At 36.5% G+C, this 12,698-nt stretch overlaps 1 protein-coding gene across 9 annotated transcripts in view; it reads right to left on the bottom strand.

Moving 5' to 3' along the window:
* The window catches only part of unc80 (unc80, NALCN channel complex subunit), a 55,424-nt gene extending 42,726 nt beyond the window's left edge, over nt 1-12,698 (bottom strand). For 6 of the 9 annotated variants that reach the window (XM_074096283.1, XM_074096290.1, XM_074096287.1 and 3 more), the window contains exons 1-16: nt 12,559-12,698; nt 12,035-12,183; nt 9,444-9,470; nt 8,561-8,581; nt 8,282-8,427; nt 7,200-7,365; nt 5,821-6,037; nt 5,495-5,685; nt 4,978-5,138; nt 4,447-4,549; nt 4,164-4,267; nt 3,485-3,869; nt 3,267-3,406; nt 2,797-2,826; nt 1,559-1,703; nt 569-766 (exon numbers count right to left, since the gene is read on the bottom strand). In XM_074096283.1, the coding sequence (XP_073952384.1) occupies nt 569-766; nt 1,559-1,703; nt 2,797-2,826; nt 3,267-3,406; nt 3,485-3,869; nt 4,164-4,267; nt 4,447-4,549; nt 4,978-5,138; nt 5,495-5,685; nt 5,821-6,037; nt 7,200-7,365; nt 8,282-8,427; nt 8,561-8,581; nt 9,444-9,470; nt 12,035-12,172 (2,172 nt within the window). In that variant the 5' untranslated portion in view covers nt 12,173-12,183; nt 12,559-12,698. The remainder of the gene's footprint in view (nt 1-568; nt 767-1,558; nt 1,704-2,796; nt 2,827-3,266; nt 3,407-3,484; nt 3,870-4,163; nt 4,268-4,446; nt 4,550-4,977; nt 5,139-5,494; nt 5,686-5,820; nt 6,038-7,199; nt 7,366-8,281; nt 8,428-8,560; nt 8,582-9,443; nt 9,471-12,034; nt 12,184-12,558) is intronic. The other 3 variants (XM_074096285.1, XM_074096284.1, XM_074096286.1) reach the window with 3 other exon arrangements.

Here is a 12,698-nt window from a genome sequence, read left to right as displayed (position 1 = left end):
TGTTTCATAAATAAGCGGGATAGGTGGTTTTTTTATGAACGCTTGCAAATTGTTGTAATAAATACAATATATTAATTAAATAACTGAAAACCAGAAAGTAGTTAGCTCAGAATCGAGACTAGAATCGATTACACAATGTTTTAAATCAGGTTTTGTTTGTGTTTTTAAATCCCTTTTTTAATGTGCCCAGTCTAAAAGTAACGACTGCAACAGGCGCCAATTAAATATTTTAGCAAGGTTGCATACTATTTCGATAATTTAATACTGGCATGTTTGCTGTCACTGTGTGATTTTCTTCTAAAAACTTCAAAGCACAACTGACAAAACAAGTAATGTGTAGAGTTAGAAATTAAGTAGAATTACTGACTCAGCAAAACACACCAATATCTTTTAAAATAATGAATATATTCAAAAATAAATTCAATCGACTTACTTAAAATGAAAAAATATTTTTGGGGTGTCTGAGGTTTTCAGTTATTTAATTAACACCTTGTATATTTGTCTATCTATACCTGCCAAAAAATCTGCATAAAAATAAAGTAAGCTAAAACTATTGAAGTCGTTATACCTTGAGCACAACTTGGAAATCAATGTCGCCGTCTTTAGTGATGTAATGCACGGATCCCGGGGCTTCCTGTACTTCTTCAACTATGTAGGTTATATTGGAATCGGTTTGTGACCTAGTGAGGCTTGGCTTGCGTTCGGGCGTCGGTATGTGCTGGGACCCTTGCATGCTAACCGAGTCGATTTGCGATTCTAACGAGCCCTGAAATGCACACAGTCACTGCGCTGTCAATGCATACGAGTATAAGCGTTATCTTAGCCACCGTTGTGAGATGCAGTCGCAATTTTACTGACATTTGAACGCATATGTGTGTTGAGACACCTCAGCACGTTCTAGGCCTGATAGCTCTGGCGGCAAATGCGTGAAGGGGCTGTTTATTTGATGGGATTCACTTCCACTGTCTGTCTTCCCGGATAAATACAATTTAGAGCTATTCAAGGTCATAACGAATAGGCTGTTACTGAGCCAATGAGCTACATCTTTGGCCTCATCTGCATTTATCATCAGCCTAAGACACATTACAACTTTCAGCGGCCCAAAATTACACGACTCATTGGGTTGGAGACGGGAGTCATTCTAAAACCTCTCCATCTATCACTAGGGGTGGAGACCCCTCGTCTCAGTTAAGAAGTTGCTAAAAAACGTCACGTAATTAACAGACGACCCCTCACCTGTGGCTTGCTAAACAAAAATCTGCATCTGGAGCCATTTCTTACTAGTGTTTGATATAGTTACCTAATGATTGGCCGACAATTTTTACGCAGATTATTGATTGGCAGACAACTGCGAACAGTTGTTCGGTTAACTGAAACTATTATGAAACAAACAATCGACTAAACGTAAATCTGCATATCGCTATTCTTCCTACCTACTACTCGGCGAAACGACAAATCTGCTAATATGTAGTTTCTGCGAAACGAAAATCTGCGTAATTAAACTCCGCGAAACGACAGGTCATCATTTGATATGTAACCTATTAATGTATTCACTAACTTGTCTTGTTTTGGAAAGATAGTCCGGCGACGGAGTGGGGGTGTGTTCCGTGACAGTTATAATGGGGTTCTTTTTTTTCTGCATGTTGGTTGGCATCGCACCGCTGACGCCGTGAGCTCGTTCCGTTTTTATCTCACCGATATACCTGCAACATAGTGCTTGTTGTAACTAAATGGAGAAAATACATACTGTGAAAAGTGAATCCTTGCTTTGCAAACAAGAAAGTTTATTTGGAATGTACAAAACAATTAGGACGAGGAGCCTCTCGTTAATACTTTTATTTCATCATCCCAGCCTATATACGTCCCACTGCTGGGCACAGGCCTCCTCTCAGAACAAGAGGGCTTGGGTCATAGTTCCCACGCGGGCCCAGTGCGGATTGGGAACTTCGCACGCACCATTGAATCGCTTCGCAGGTTTGTGCAGGTTTCCTCACCATGTTTTCCTTCACTGCAAAGCCCGTGGTAAATTTCAAATTTAATTCCGCACATGAATTTCGAAAAACTCAGAGGTGCGAGCCGGGGTTCGAACCCACGACCCTCTGCTTGAGAGGCGATAGGTCAAACCACTAGGCCACCACGGCTCTTTTATTTATTTACACATAATTTTATTTAGCTATTTTTTTACAGTTTTTCTCCATTTACTTTCACAAAAGCTTACTTTAGATGTAGACTTAGAACACTGCTATCACTGCTGTTCGACTTCTTATATGTCAACTGTGCTCATGCTATGAAGTATTGCTCTATAAGTTATACATGCTCCGTATAAAGTTCTCTCGAACATATGTCTTACCCTACTTAATGCAGCAGATAAATTAACATTTGTTGCAAGCGTTAGTATGCCAAATGTAATGCCCCAGCTTACGAACGAACTCAACTACTTCTTAATTAACTACGTTTTCTACTGCAAATAATCGTATTATTAACCTATGTATTGCGCGTATGATTAGCATGTTACCTAGTGGGCTTAGTGCGTGCATATTTGTACAATCACTTGAATATCGACCGTGCTCATGTCAGTGTGTTCTTGTGCTCAGGTTTTATAAAAAATTAGAACAAGTTTGAGTAAAGCTTCGGATGATATCGCTGATAATCTGTCTAATAAAATACTTAATAAAGAAATATGGTTCTAGGCATAAAGAAAAATACGCAGTACCTTTGAAGTAAATACCCGAAAAGAGTCAGGTTTGCATCTACTTAACGAAGCGTCTACGGTCTTTGGAATACTGCTTCACTTACCCATTGGAGGCTAGCTCGTCAATCAAACAGCTAGCGACCGAATCGTCCATAACAAGAGTACGGGATAAAGCGTAAACAACACGGGAGAAAGAGAAAATACATATTTTAAAATAGGAAATGTCACAGAGAAACGTGTGAAAATTTAAATCATGCTGTGCTGGATTAGGTAAAAATATAATAAATTTACATCATTGCTCTATAGATATTGGAATGGAAAAAATCTGCGCTAACTATTTATAAATATCTACCTACCTAGAATTATGAGGAAATATAAAGCTTTGATCGAAAATGTACCAATGCTTGGGCTAAGCTGTTTGTATCGTCCTAATAATAAAATTAATTTGTTTGTTGGATTTGTTGGGTGACCCCAGCCACCGCAGGTCATATATTGCAACTTATTTATTCATAATATTGGACGGAAAATACTAGCCAGAGGGTAGATAAAATATGACAGATATTGTAACACTTACCTAAGGCTTGGCATACTTTTCCCTTTAATCAGATTACATGGAAGGAGTTCACCTCCCATTCTAGGAGCTATAGGCGGGAAATTGGCGCCCAAAGCCGAACTAGGCCGATCCTCATTATTGTCAAGACTTCTATGATATTCCTGAAAACACGTCAATCAGTCATTTCTCCTCAAAAATTGAACAAACACTACATTTGCTAATAAAAAAAAAATATCTACAGATAGCATTCTTACTGCACTATGAAAATTGAACTTGTGATCTTCGTGTCCAATTTTCTCTAATGCCTTTTCTGATTTGGAAAGCAACTTTGTTTCTACGAAAGCTTTCAAATCAGCCATTTTCATTTTCCTTTTAACTTTTTCACTCGCCCGTCTCGACATGACGTTTTCTTCTTCGACTTTAGGTGAGCTAGGCGGGAGGGGTATCTCGGTGACCGGTGACATGTCTTTCAAATCTGGTACTTCAATGAAATTTTTCAATGAATCTCGTTTCTTCATTTCAGGGCTTTGATAGATGGATACTTCTATTTTGGGGATGGGTAGAGAGTTACTTCGTCTTCTTGGTTGGGTCTGTTTCGACATGGCATCGCAAATATCACGTAATCTGAAATGTTAAAGCAAAATAGCATAAACACTATAGCAAATATTTTTTTGAAAATCGGTCAATCAACTTTTTAATGTAGCTTGTTGCCATGGTAATGTCTCCTGGGTGACTTCGTAAAAGTGTATAATTTTAAGGTGTACAAATCCACTAAAAGTTAGGAGTTGTGACAGTCTTAAGGCATTTCATGGCTCATCGCCTAAGCATGCTAGTTTGCAATGTATACTACGTGTATTATTTAAAAAATGAAGTATCAACAGCTGCAACAATAAAAAACAGTCAAAATAAAAATCAGACCTATTGTATAAGTAATGGAGCGCCCAGTACACCCCCTCCTCTTGCCACTGCGTAGTAAATAAACAGCGTAAAGTGGCGACGTCTAAAAACGTAGCCGCTGATACCTGCAATAATAATGGTCAGTTTATTAGGCTATTTATATCTAACAAAATAAAAACAATGCTTCTGTTTCAGGAAGATGATCCAATCTCTGTTTTAGCTATTATCGTGTTTCTAGTTGTTCTTGCACTTCATGCTGATTGAATCGAAAGTTTACCCTAACATTAATATTTATTGAACATACATGTGCTTGTTTCATTGAAGGCTTCTCGTTGGTCGGTGTGGTCTTAAGATTGGGGGCCGGGCCGCCTCCTCCACTGTCAGACAGTGACTCCTTATCTGATGAACTAGGACAAACAAGAAGAGCTATAAGAACAGAGAAAATAATTTACTGTTATACATTAAAGGTTGACCAACAAACTTATACATCTTTGTTTCTCATTATCAAGGGAGAACAATTTGATTAGTTTTTATACTAAAGATATTTAAGCTCCTAATAATACAATGCCGTTAAAATAAAACATAAAGCAATTATAAACAAAATTAAATAATAAATAATTTGGATGTTTAGATGTTTGGATGTTTTGTTACTCAATCACGTCTAAACCGCTGAACCGATTTAGATGAAATTCGGTATACAGATAGTATGAGTCCCGGGGAAGGACATAGGATAGTCTTTATCCCGGAAAATTGCATAGTTCCCGTGGGATAGCGATAAACGTATACTACGCGGACGGAGTCGCGGGCAACGGCTAGTATTTAATAAATTACATACCTCATTTTAGTAACCTGTGGTAGTGGTTTAATTCCAGTTATTCCTTGCTTCGGGACATCGGATTTGCGCATTTGAAAAATACTAGGATCTGCAGAATATACGGTGTATGATGCTTTCACTGCCCCACTGTAGAGTTGTTCACTAGGCAGACGATATATGAACTGAAACAGAACAGGTCATCTCGATCCCACTAATATTATAAATGCGAAAGATTGTAGGTAAGTCTGTTATTGCATAGTTCCCGCGGGATAACGATAAACGAATTCTACGCGGACGGAGTCGCGGGCAACAGCTAGTATATAATAAGAAAATGTCTACTGACTAACTGATTGACCCGCGACAGCAAAAGATTGAAAATATTCACACAGAAATCCATTACTGAGAAGCGAAGCAATTCACCAATTGAGATTTTGTAAACAATTTAGTGCTATACTAAAAATTGCTTCTGGCATTTTATTTTTACTCAAGAAGTTTTTAAAAAAAAACCTATATATTATATTTGTTTATAACTATATACCACATGTTCTTCTTCTGTACTAGAGCTCTCCTCTGGTATGGTTTCAGGGAAAATTGTGTCTTTTGGAGATGAAAGCCAGGGCTCATCCTCTGTACTTCCCTGCTTGGAAGGCACTTCTGATTGCGAGACTGACACTGTTTGGCTTGGAGGGCTACCGTTTAACGTTCCTGCGTCCTCTTTAGAAGGTTTTCCTAAAGTAAAAATAAAATATTAAAAGGACCAATTGGGAAATTTTATTACAGAATATTTATTTTCATACAATAGGGAGAGAATATAATGAGTTTAGGTTGCATTATAATTTGTATTACAATGGAATTGTCACTTACGTCCTAAGAAAATATCCCCATTCTGTGTTCTCTTAGACATTTTGCCACCCAAAGGCTTTGGTTTAGGCTTCACATGCGTGGTGAAACATGGAGCGTCAGGGTGCCGGAATTCCCATAATGCTTGCCACATTTTGAGGCCATTTTCTAAGCGAAAGTTGTTTGTAAAATCTGATTCTTTCAAATGGTGAGAGATTGGAGCAAAGAGGAAGACAAAAAGCTGAAATATATAAAATATTGTACAGATATTTATAGTGCATAATGGTTTTCTATCGTATTTTAACTGAAAATTTCGTATTTATCGTGATCCAGGTCCTCGGTATTCCGTACCGCGTGCTATACCGCTACACCACTGCTTTTTTTTTTTTTTTTTTTTTTAGTTATACGACTGGATGGCAAACGAGCAAGTGGGTCTCCTGATGGTAAGAGATCACCACCGCCCATAAACATCTGCAACACCAGGGGTATTGCAGACGCGTTGCCAACCTAGAGGCCTAAGATGGTGCTGGTGAGGTGTGTGGAGGACCTGGGTTCGATTCCCAGTGTTGGTCTTATTTTTCTGGTTTTTCTGTGCATCTATATTTCAGTTTGTATTTTCAATTTAGGTTTTACGGGATGACCGTAAAAGTAAAAATTTGGAATTGAAATAAAAATACAAAAAGATTCCAAAAAACCAATCTTAATTTTATATAGGTATACACAACACTGTAGTCATGATGCACAACCATTTTTACTGTTTAATTCCTTATAATTTGAAGAGAAAGTTTGCAGGAGACTGTTCAAATTTTCCAATTAATAGAGAAATACCCTGACACTTTGGGTGCCATCATTTTCCAATTGAAATCTGACTTTTCCCGATTGAAAACCATTATAGACAACATCTGTACTACATATTTTGCTGTATACACAGAATAAGTTTTCTTTAATGGACAAGTGCTATATTTCATGAACCTTCATAACAGACAGACGTCAATACAATTCATAGGGAATATTACTGCAATTTTCTGCCGTCAGAGTGCAGCACTAGCACAAACCGTAAACAGTTTTTGAGTATCTTAAATGTCCGTAGGATGCCATAATATCATATTATTTCAATATTTTTTTTTTAAATATAGCCCTATTGTTACTATTGATATAAATATTATGTTTTGTTGCTTACTAATAAATTTATATTATGTCATGATTTCTATAGGTATTAATACTCTTTGGTCATCATCCGTTCCGTCATGGTGACAAAATATAAAGAGAACTGACATTGTCATGGTGGTTTGCGCTAGTGTCGCCCACTGCGCAGAGTTTTGCCTAACATGCTCTATTGAAATATTATTAAACAAAGAAAATACTTTGGTACAAACTATAAATAATAAATGAAACAACAATACCGTCATTGTTGGAATGGAGAACAGATAGTGGAATGGGTTTGTGTGATAAATGCCAGCCTCATAATCATTTTCAGAGCATTCATCAGATGCATCAAGTATGATCCAGTGCAACGTATAAAGCAGTTTCGTTTCCACATTGCCAAGGCTTAACATGTTGTCTTTTATGCTGAAAAAAAAAAAATGTAGGAAATGTCATAAAATGGTAAAAATAGTTATTGGTTCCAAAATTAGTACATGTTAGTCAATAGTTAGTCTATTAAACAACTGGCTGGAATAAATTTTATTGTGACACAGTAGTTAGGTACCCATACAATGGTGTGGTTCATTTTCAATTCATTTTAAATTTGCAAAGTTTTGTATTAAGTAATTTTAGTTACTAGTCAAATTTGAGTGTACCTATACTTGGTTTGGATACTTTTACTATCTAAGTAAATGTAAACAAAACAATGTCAATTGGTGTCTTAAATATTGAAATTCCCCCATTAAACTATCTGTGGTGGTGGCCTAGTGGTTTGACCTATCGCCTCTGAAGCAGAGCGTCATGGTTTCAATTCATGTGCGGAATTACATTTGAAATTTACCACAAGGTTTACGGTGAAGGAAAACATCGTGAGGAAACCTGCACAACCTGCGAAGTAATAATTGTGAGTTGCACCATGTTACTACAACTACATAAATTTCAAACCAGAAATGAGTGTACTTAAGCCTTGTCAAATATTATTGCAACACCCTTACTGGGTTGTACTACTGTAACATGTATGTACTGTGCAATTTCATTAAATAAATAAATAAATATAAGATTTAAAAAAAAACAGCCATCAAACCACCAGTTGAATCAATTTTTGGTTGCAGAAATTTGCATAATCAGAGATTTGATTGCTGGTTTGGCAATGATTCAAATCAATCTTTTTTCTAAACTTTCTGGTTTTTCCATTAATTTGCTAAAATATATTGTACAGCTGGTAGCTACAAAGACTGTTAATGTGTATACAGTGTTACAGTGGCATTTTTGTGGCAGCCTTCTGTCTAAGTCTAGCTGACCTACCGTAAATAATTAAATGTATTGTTATCATCAACTTTACCGTGTATGTAAAACAGCAGCAAGCGAGTGCATGACATGCGGCAGTGCGGCCTGAATGAGACGCCATCGTGGGATCGCTTCTATCGCCTCAGAGAGACTTAGAGACAGCCCAAAACGCAAATTTTGCACCAAAACCTTCTCGAATGACTGAAACACATAAATCAAGTACTATTACAATTTTGTTCCAGTTGGGTTGGAGCTCTAATTGAAAACAGGGATTATGCTTGTTACCGAAGGAGCGTAATAAAATACTTACAGAAATAGAAAACCAATCTCTTACCTTACAGGCCTCTTTCAGTTCCTGTTGGAAACGATAAAATAAAACATGTAGTAGCTATTAATGTTCATTGTTTATTCAGGAAAATATCGATAATTCATTCGGTAAAATCTGCGTAAGAAGACAAACAAATTAACAACAATAACACAGCTGATGAGCACTTCTGAAATGTCAGTTTTGTTTTGACATTTCGACCAAAATTCAAAAATTGCCAGTTTCTGAACTATTCTACTATTTAAAAGCTTTCTTATCTGTCTCAAAAGCAGTGAACAAAATGGTAGTTTTGTTTTGTTATTTAAATAGCCTAGGTACAATAGAAAATGCGGTCGTTTTCAAGTACCTATTTATAAAGTAAAATTTATATTTATAAGTACCTACTTGGACGGATGGCACTATTGTTCAATGGTTTATGTAATGTCATTGACTTGAAACTTTGTAGTTTGGATGACAACGCAGACTGTATGAAAAAGTAAGTACCTACTAAAAATAAAGTCAACAAAAAGTTAGTTTAAAAAATGATTTTTTTAATAACCAATAAGGGTTTTCATGGGGTTTTCACAGAGGGGAAATATCGCTAGATGGCGTTAGTATCGTGAGGTCCATTTGAGTTTAACTTTTGCTTGCGATTGGCTCATTTAGTTATCTTAACCCATGGACGTACTTCTTACCATGTTTAAACCAGGTAGTACGTCCATGTTTAAACTAACCAATCACGAGCAAACATCAAACGGGTTCACGATACTAACGCCATCTAGGGATATTTTGCCTCTGTGCAAAACCCTCATTATAACTTTTTTGTTTATAGTTATGCAGTGCAGTCATTTAAATTGCGATTAACTAGAACAATCTATATTTATACTATAAAATTAGTTTAATATAAACTTACGTGATGGCCAGGTGCTCGTTGACAAAACTGTAAAAAGAAATAAAATTACAGTTTGATTTAAATACATACTTGACTTTCGAGTACGTACCTACAGTCGAGTTCATAAACTTATGTGAGCATAAATTTGATCAAAAATATCTGAACACGCTTCTACGCCGTTAACAATAGAGTCGTGTTCAGATATTTTTGATCAAAATTTTGCTCACAAGTGTATGAACTCGACTGTAGGTACCTACTATCATTTATAGGTACTGTTACTGAGCAACTTTCATCTATTTGCGAAGATTTTCTCTAAGTATTTAGGTACCTCTACTTTAAAATAAATACAAGTATTTAATTTATTTATCAATAAGACTAGCTTTTGCTCGCGACTTCGTCCGCGTGAAATAGTAACTTTGGGAAGTATTTAATTTATTTAGGATACCTATTCTGCCTATAATAGTACATAGAAACTTCTACGGTTTACCGAAAATAACCTATTTTAATAAATTTCTTTAAATATAATCTATTTTTTTGTTCTTCCATACATCCATACATCCGATTTCATTAGCAATACGACGTCTTTACGCCGTGTATTCTACCCCTACCCTGCCAACACAAAAGGACTAATTCTTTATAGTGAACTCTTGACACACACCCTTTATTGTAAGTTAGGAGGGTAGAATTATAGTTAAGACGGCATTTTTACTAAGCATAGCTACACATATTTCCGATAAATATACTTATAGTAAATTTGTTTGGAACTCCTTAAGAACTTTCCTCCCCATATTTTCAAGTAAATAGGTCGAAATTTGAAAAGCACCGGAACAAATGTTTTTTAGGGTTCCGTAGGTACCTCAAAAGGAAAAAATGGAACCCTTCCCGAACCCGTCCGTCTGTCTGTCAAGAACCCTAGCTCATAAACGCGCGGATTATAGGTAGTATCGAGTTGAAATCAAAACCCTAAACTCAGGCCAATAGTCCCGAAAGCTGTGAAAAATCAAATCTCTAACTAAGTCAAGGCAATCAAAAGCTACAGTTATTAAAAAGGTAAATTAATTCCATACAAATCGCCTTAACAGAAAAAGTTATAGGGTACTTTCGGCTGTCCTAGAAATTTGGAATTTTACATAAAGGTAGCTCTTATATAGCATAATAAGTAAATAAGAAAAATCTGAAAATCTTAATTTTCATGTCTGACTGTCTATGTCAATAAGCCATCTAAAATGACCCCACATTGCGTACATTTTGCTTATGAGCTTAGAAGGCTCTGCTAACACTGCATCATCCCCTCTGCTAACATCACCTCGCTGGTAAAATTTTCAAAAACGCTTGAACAAATATTAAATAGTTTTACAAGTACGCTAATGCCAAGTTTCATAAATAACCAGCGAATTATCTTCGACAATGACGATCTTCCATATAAAGTTTCATCCCCTATTTCACCCCCTCACAGGAAGGATGTTTAAAAACGCGCGAACAATTATCTATTTATCTCTTATCACTGCCCAAATACCAAGTTTTATAAAGAACCATCGATTTATCTTCGACAATGACGATCTTCCATATAAAGTTTCATCCCATATTTCACCCCCTCACAGGAAGGATGTTTAAAAACGCCCGAACAAATATCTATTTATCTCTTATCACGTGCCGAAATGGCAAGTTTAATAAAGCTTCATCCATTTATCTTCGATAATGACGACCTTCCATATCAACTTTCATCCCCTCATAGGTCGAATTTTCAAAAAAGCTCAAACAATTATCGACTTATTTCTTATTAAGTGCCTAAATGCCAAGTTTCATAGTTTTATCTTCGACAGCGACGAACTTCCACCATATAAACTTTCATCCCCTATTTCAACCCCTTAATTTCAACCCCTTAAAGCCTCTTTTTCACAATATAATATAAGTATATAAATGTATATAAGTATGGATAGTATGGATATGGGTTATAGATCGACGTTTTTAAGAACTCCATTTATTATTGTTATTTATACACCTAAATACATTTATTGTATTTTACACTTAGGTAGTACCTAGTCCCCCGTGAGGAGTGGATTTCATAAAAAAAATCCGGTCATGCGAGGACTCACGCACCGAGGGTTCCTGATAAAATCTTTGGTATCAATAAATATCCGGTATCCCAGCTCGTAAGCACAATACATATATACGCAGTTTTAAATATATACGCAGTTTTAAATATATACGCAGTATACATATACAGTATTTTAGATTTCAGCAGACGAAAGGACGGATAACAAAGTGATCCTTTAAAGCTTCTTTTTGCTAACTGAGGTACGGAATAGCTACGTACGTACAGTCAACTACTTATAAAAAGATCGATACGGCCAAAGTTACAAAAATCATGTACCTACACATACATTTATTGGCTTAACATGTGGATACATATTTTTGTAACTTTGGCCGTCTCGATATCTATGTATTTGACTGTACCTAAAATATCGAGTCAGTCGAAATTGGAAGTTAGTTATTACGGTTCCAACTCGGGGAAAATCAATATTGCAAATGAATTTACACAAAACAGACTGCACATAGTACTGGCAAAATTAGATTTAGTAGTAGGTAGTTATACATTGTCAGGTACTCACCATGCAAGCAGCATCGTGGACCTTCCCCAACCGCGGCCGCACAAACGGCGACGATTGACGCCACAGAAATATCTGCACTGGTATAGGCACCTGCTCATCCGTGCTCGGGTCATCTTCGTTCATATTCTGCACCTTCATTTTTCATTTGCCTTGCCAATAGAGATTAGGCATTTTCATTAGTCACACAGACGTCAATGAAACCACTGCATGCACTGTGGTGCTAACACTTCATGCCAACTACGTTTATCTTCGCCAAATTGTAATATTGTGCGAATTTTTGCGCGTTCCACTCTATGTGTTACGGGCATTTCACTTGATTACTGCCCATTCACCATTATTAAAACTTAAAATAATCGGCCGTAGTGCCTGTTAAAAGTCCTCTGATTTTAAGATAAAAAACAATGTCACGTTAAATAAAATAAACTTATGTAATCAATTTTAATGTTAGAAAAGGCTTCGTAGGGCGTGTTCATAAACTTTCTCACGCATTACATGGATGCAATTTTTTTAATAAGATAACTCACCGAGACTTAATTTTATATCACGATTTGTTACACGTGTCACATTTTAAAGGTACACTGTTTACATTTTCGCGGAGGATGGCAAGTGATGGGAGAGGACGGGACGACGCGCGGTCACGGGAGGGAAGCTCAGAAGAATGAGG

This window comes from Choristoneura fumiferana, chromosome 13 (assembly GCF_025370935.1).
Source record: "Choristoneura fumiferana chromosome 13, NRCan_CFum_1, whole genome shotgun sequence".
Taxonomy (NCBI): Eukaryota; Metazoa; Arthropoda; class Insecta; order Lepidoptera; family Tortricidae; genus Choristoneura; species Choristoneura fumiferana.
The sequence above is the reverse complement of the archived record's forward strand: the minus strand, read 5'-3'. Positions and strand labels throughout refer to the sequence as shown.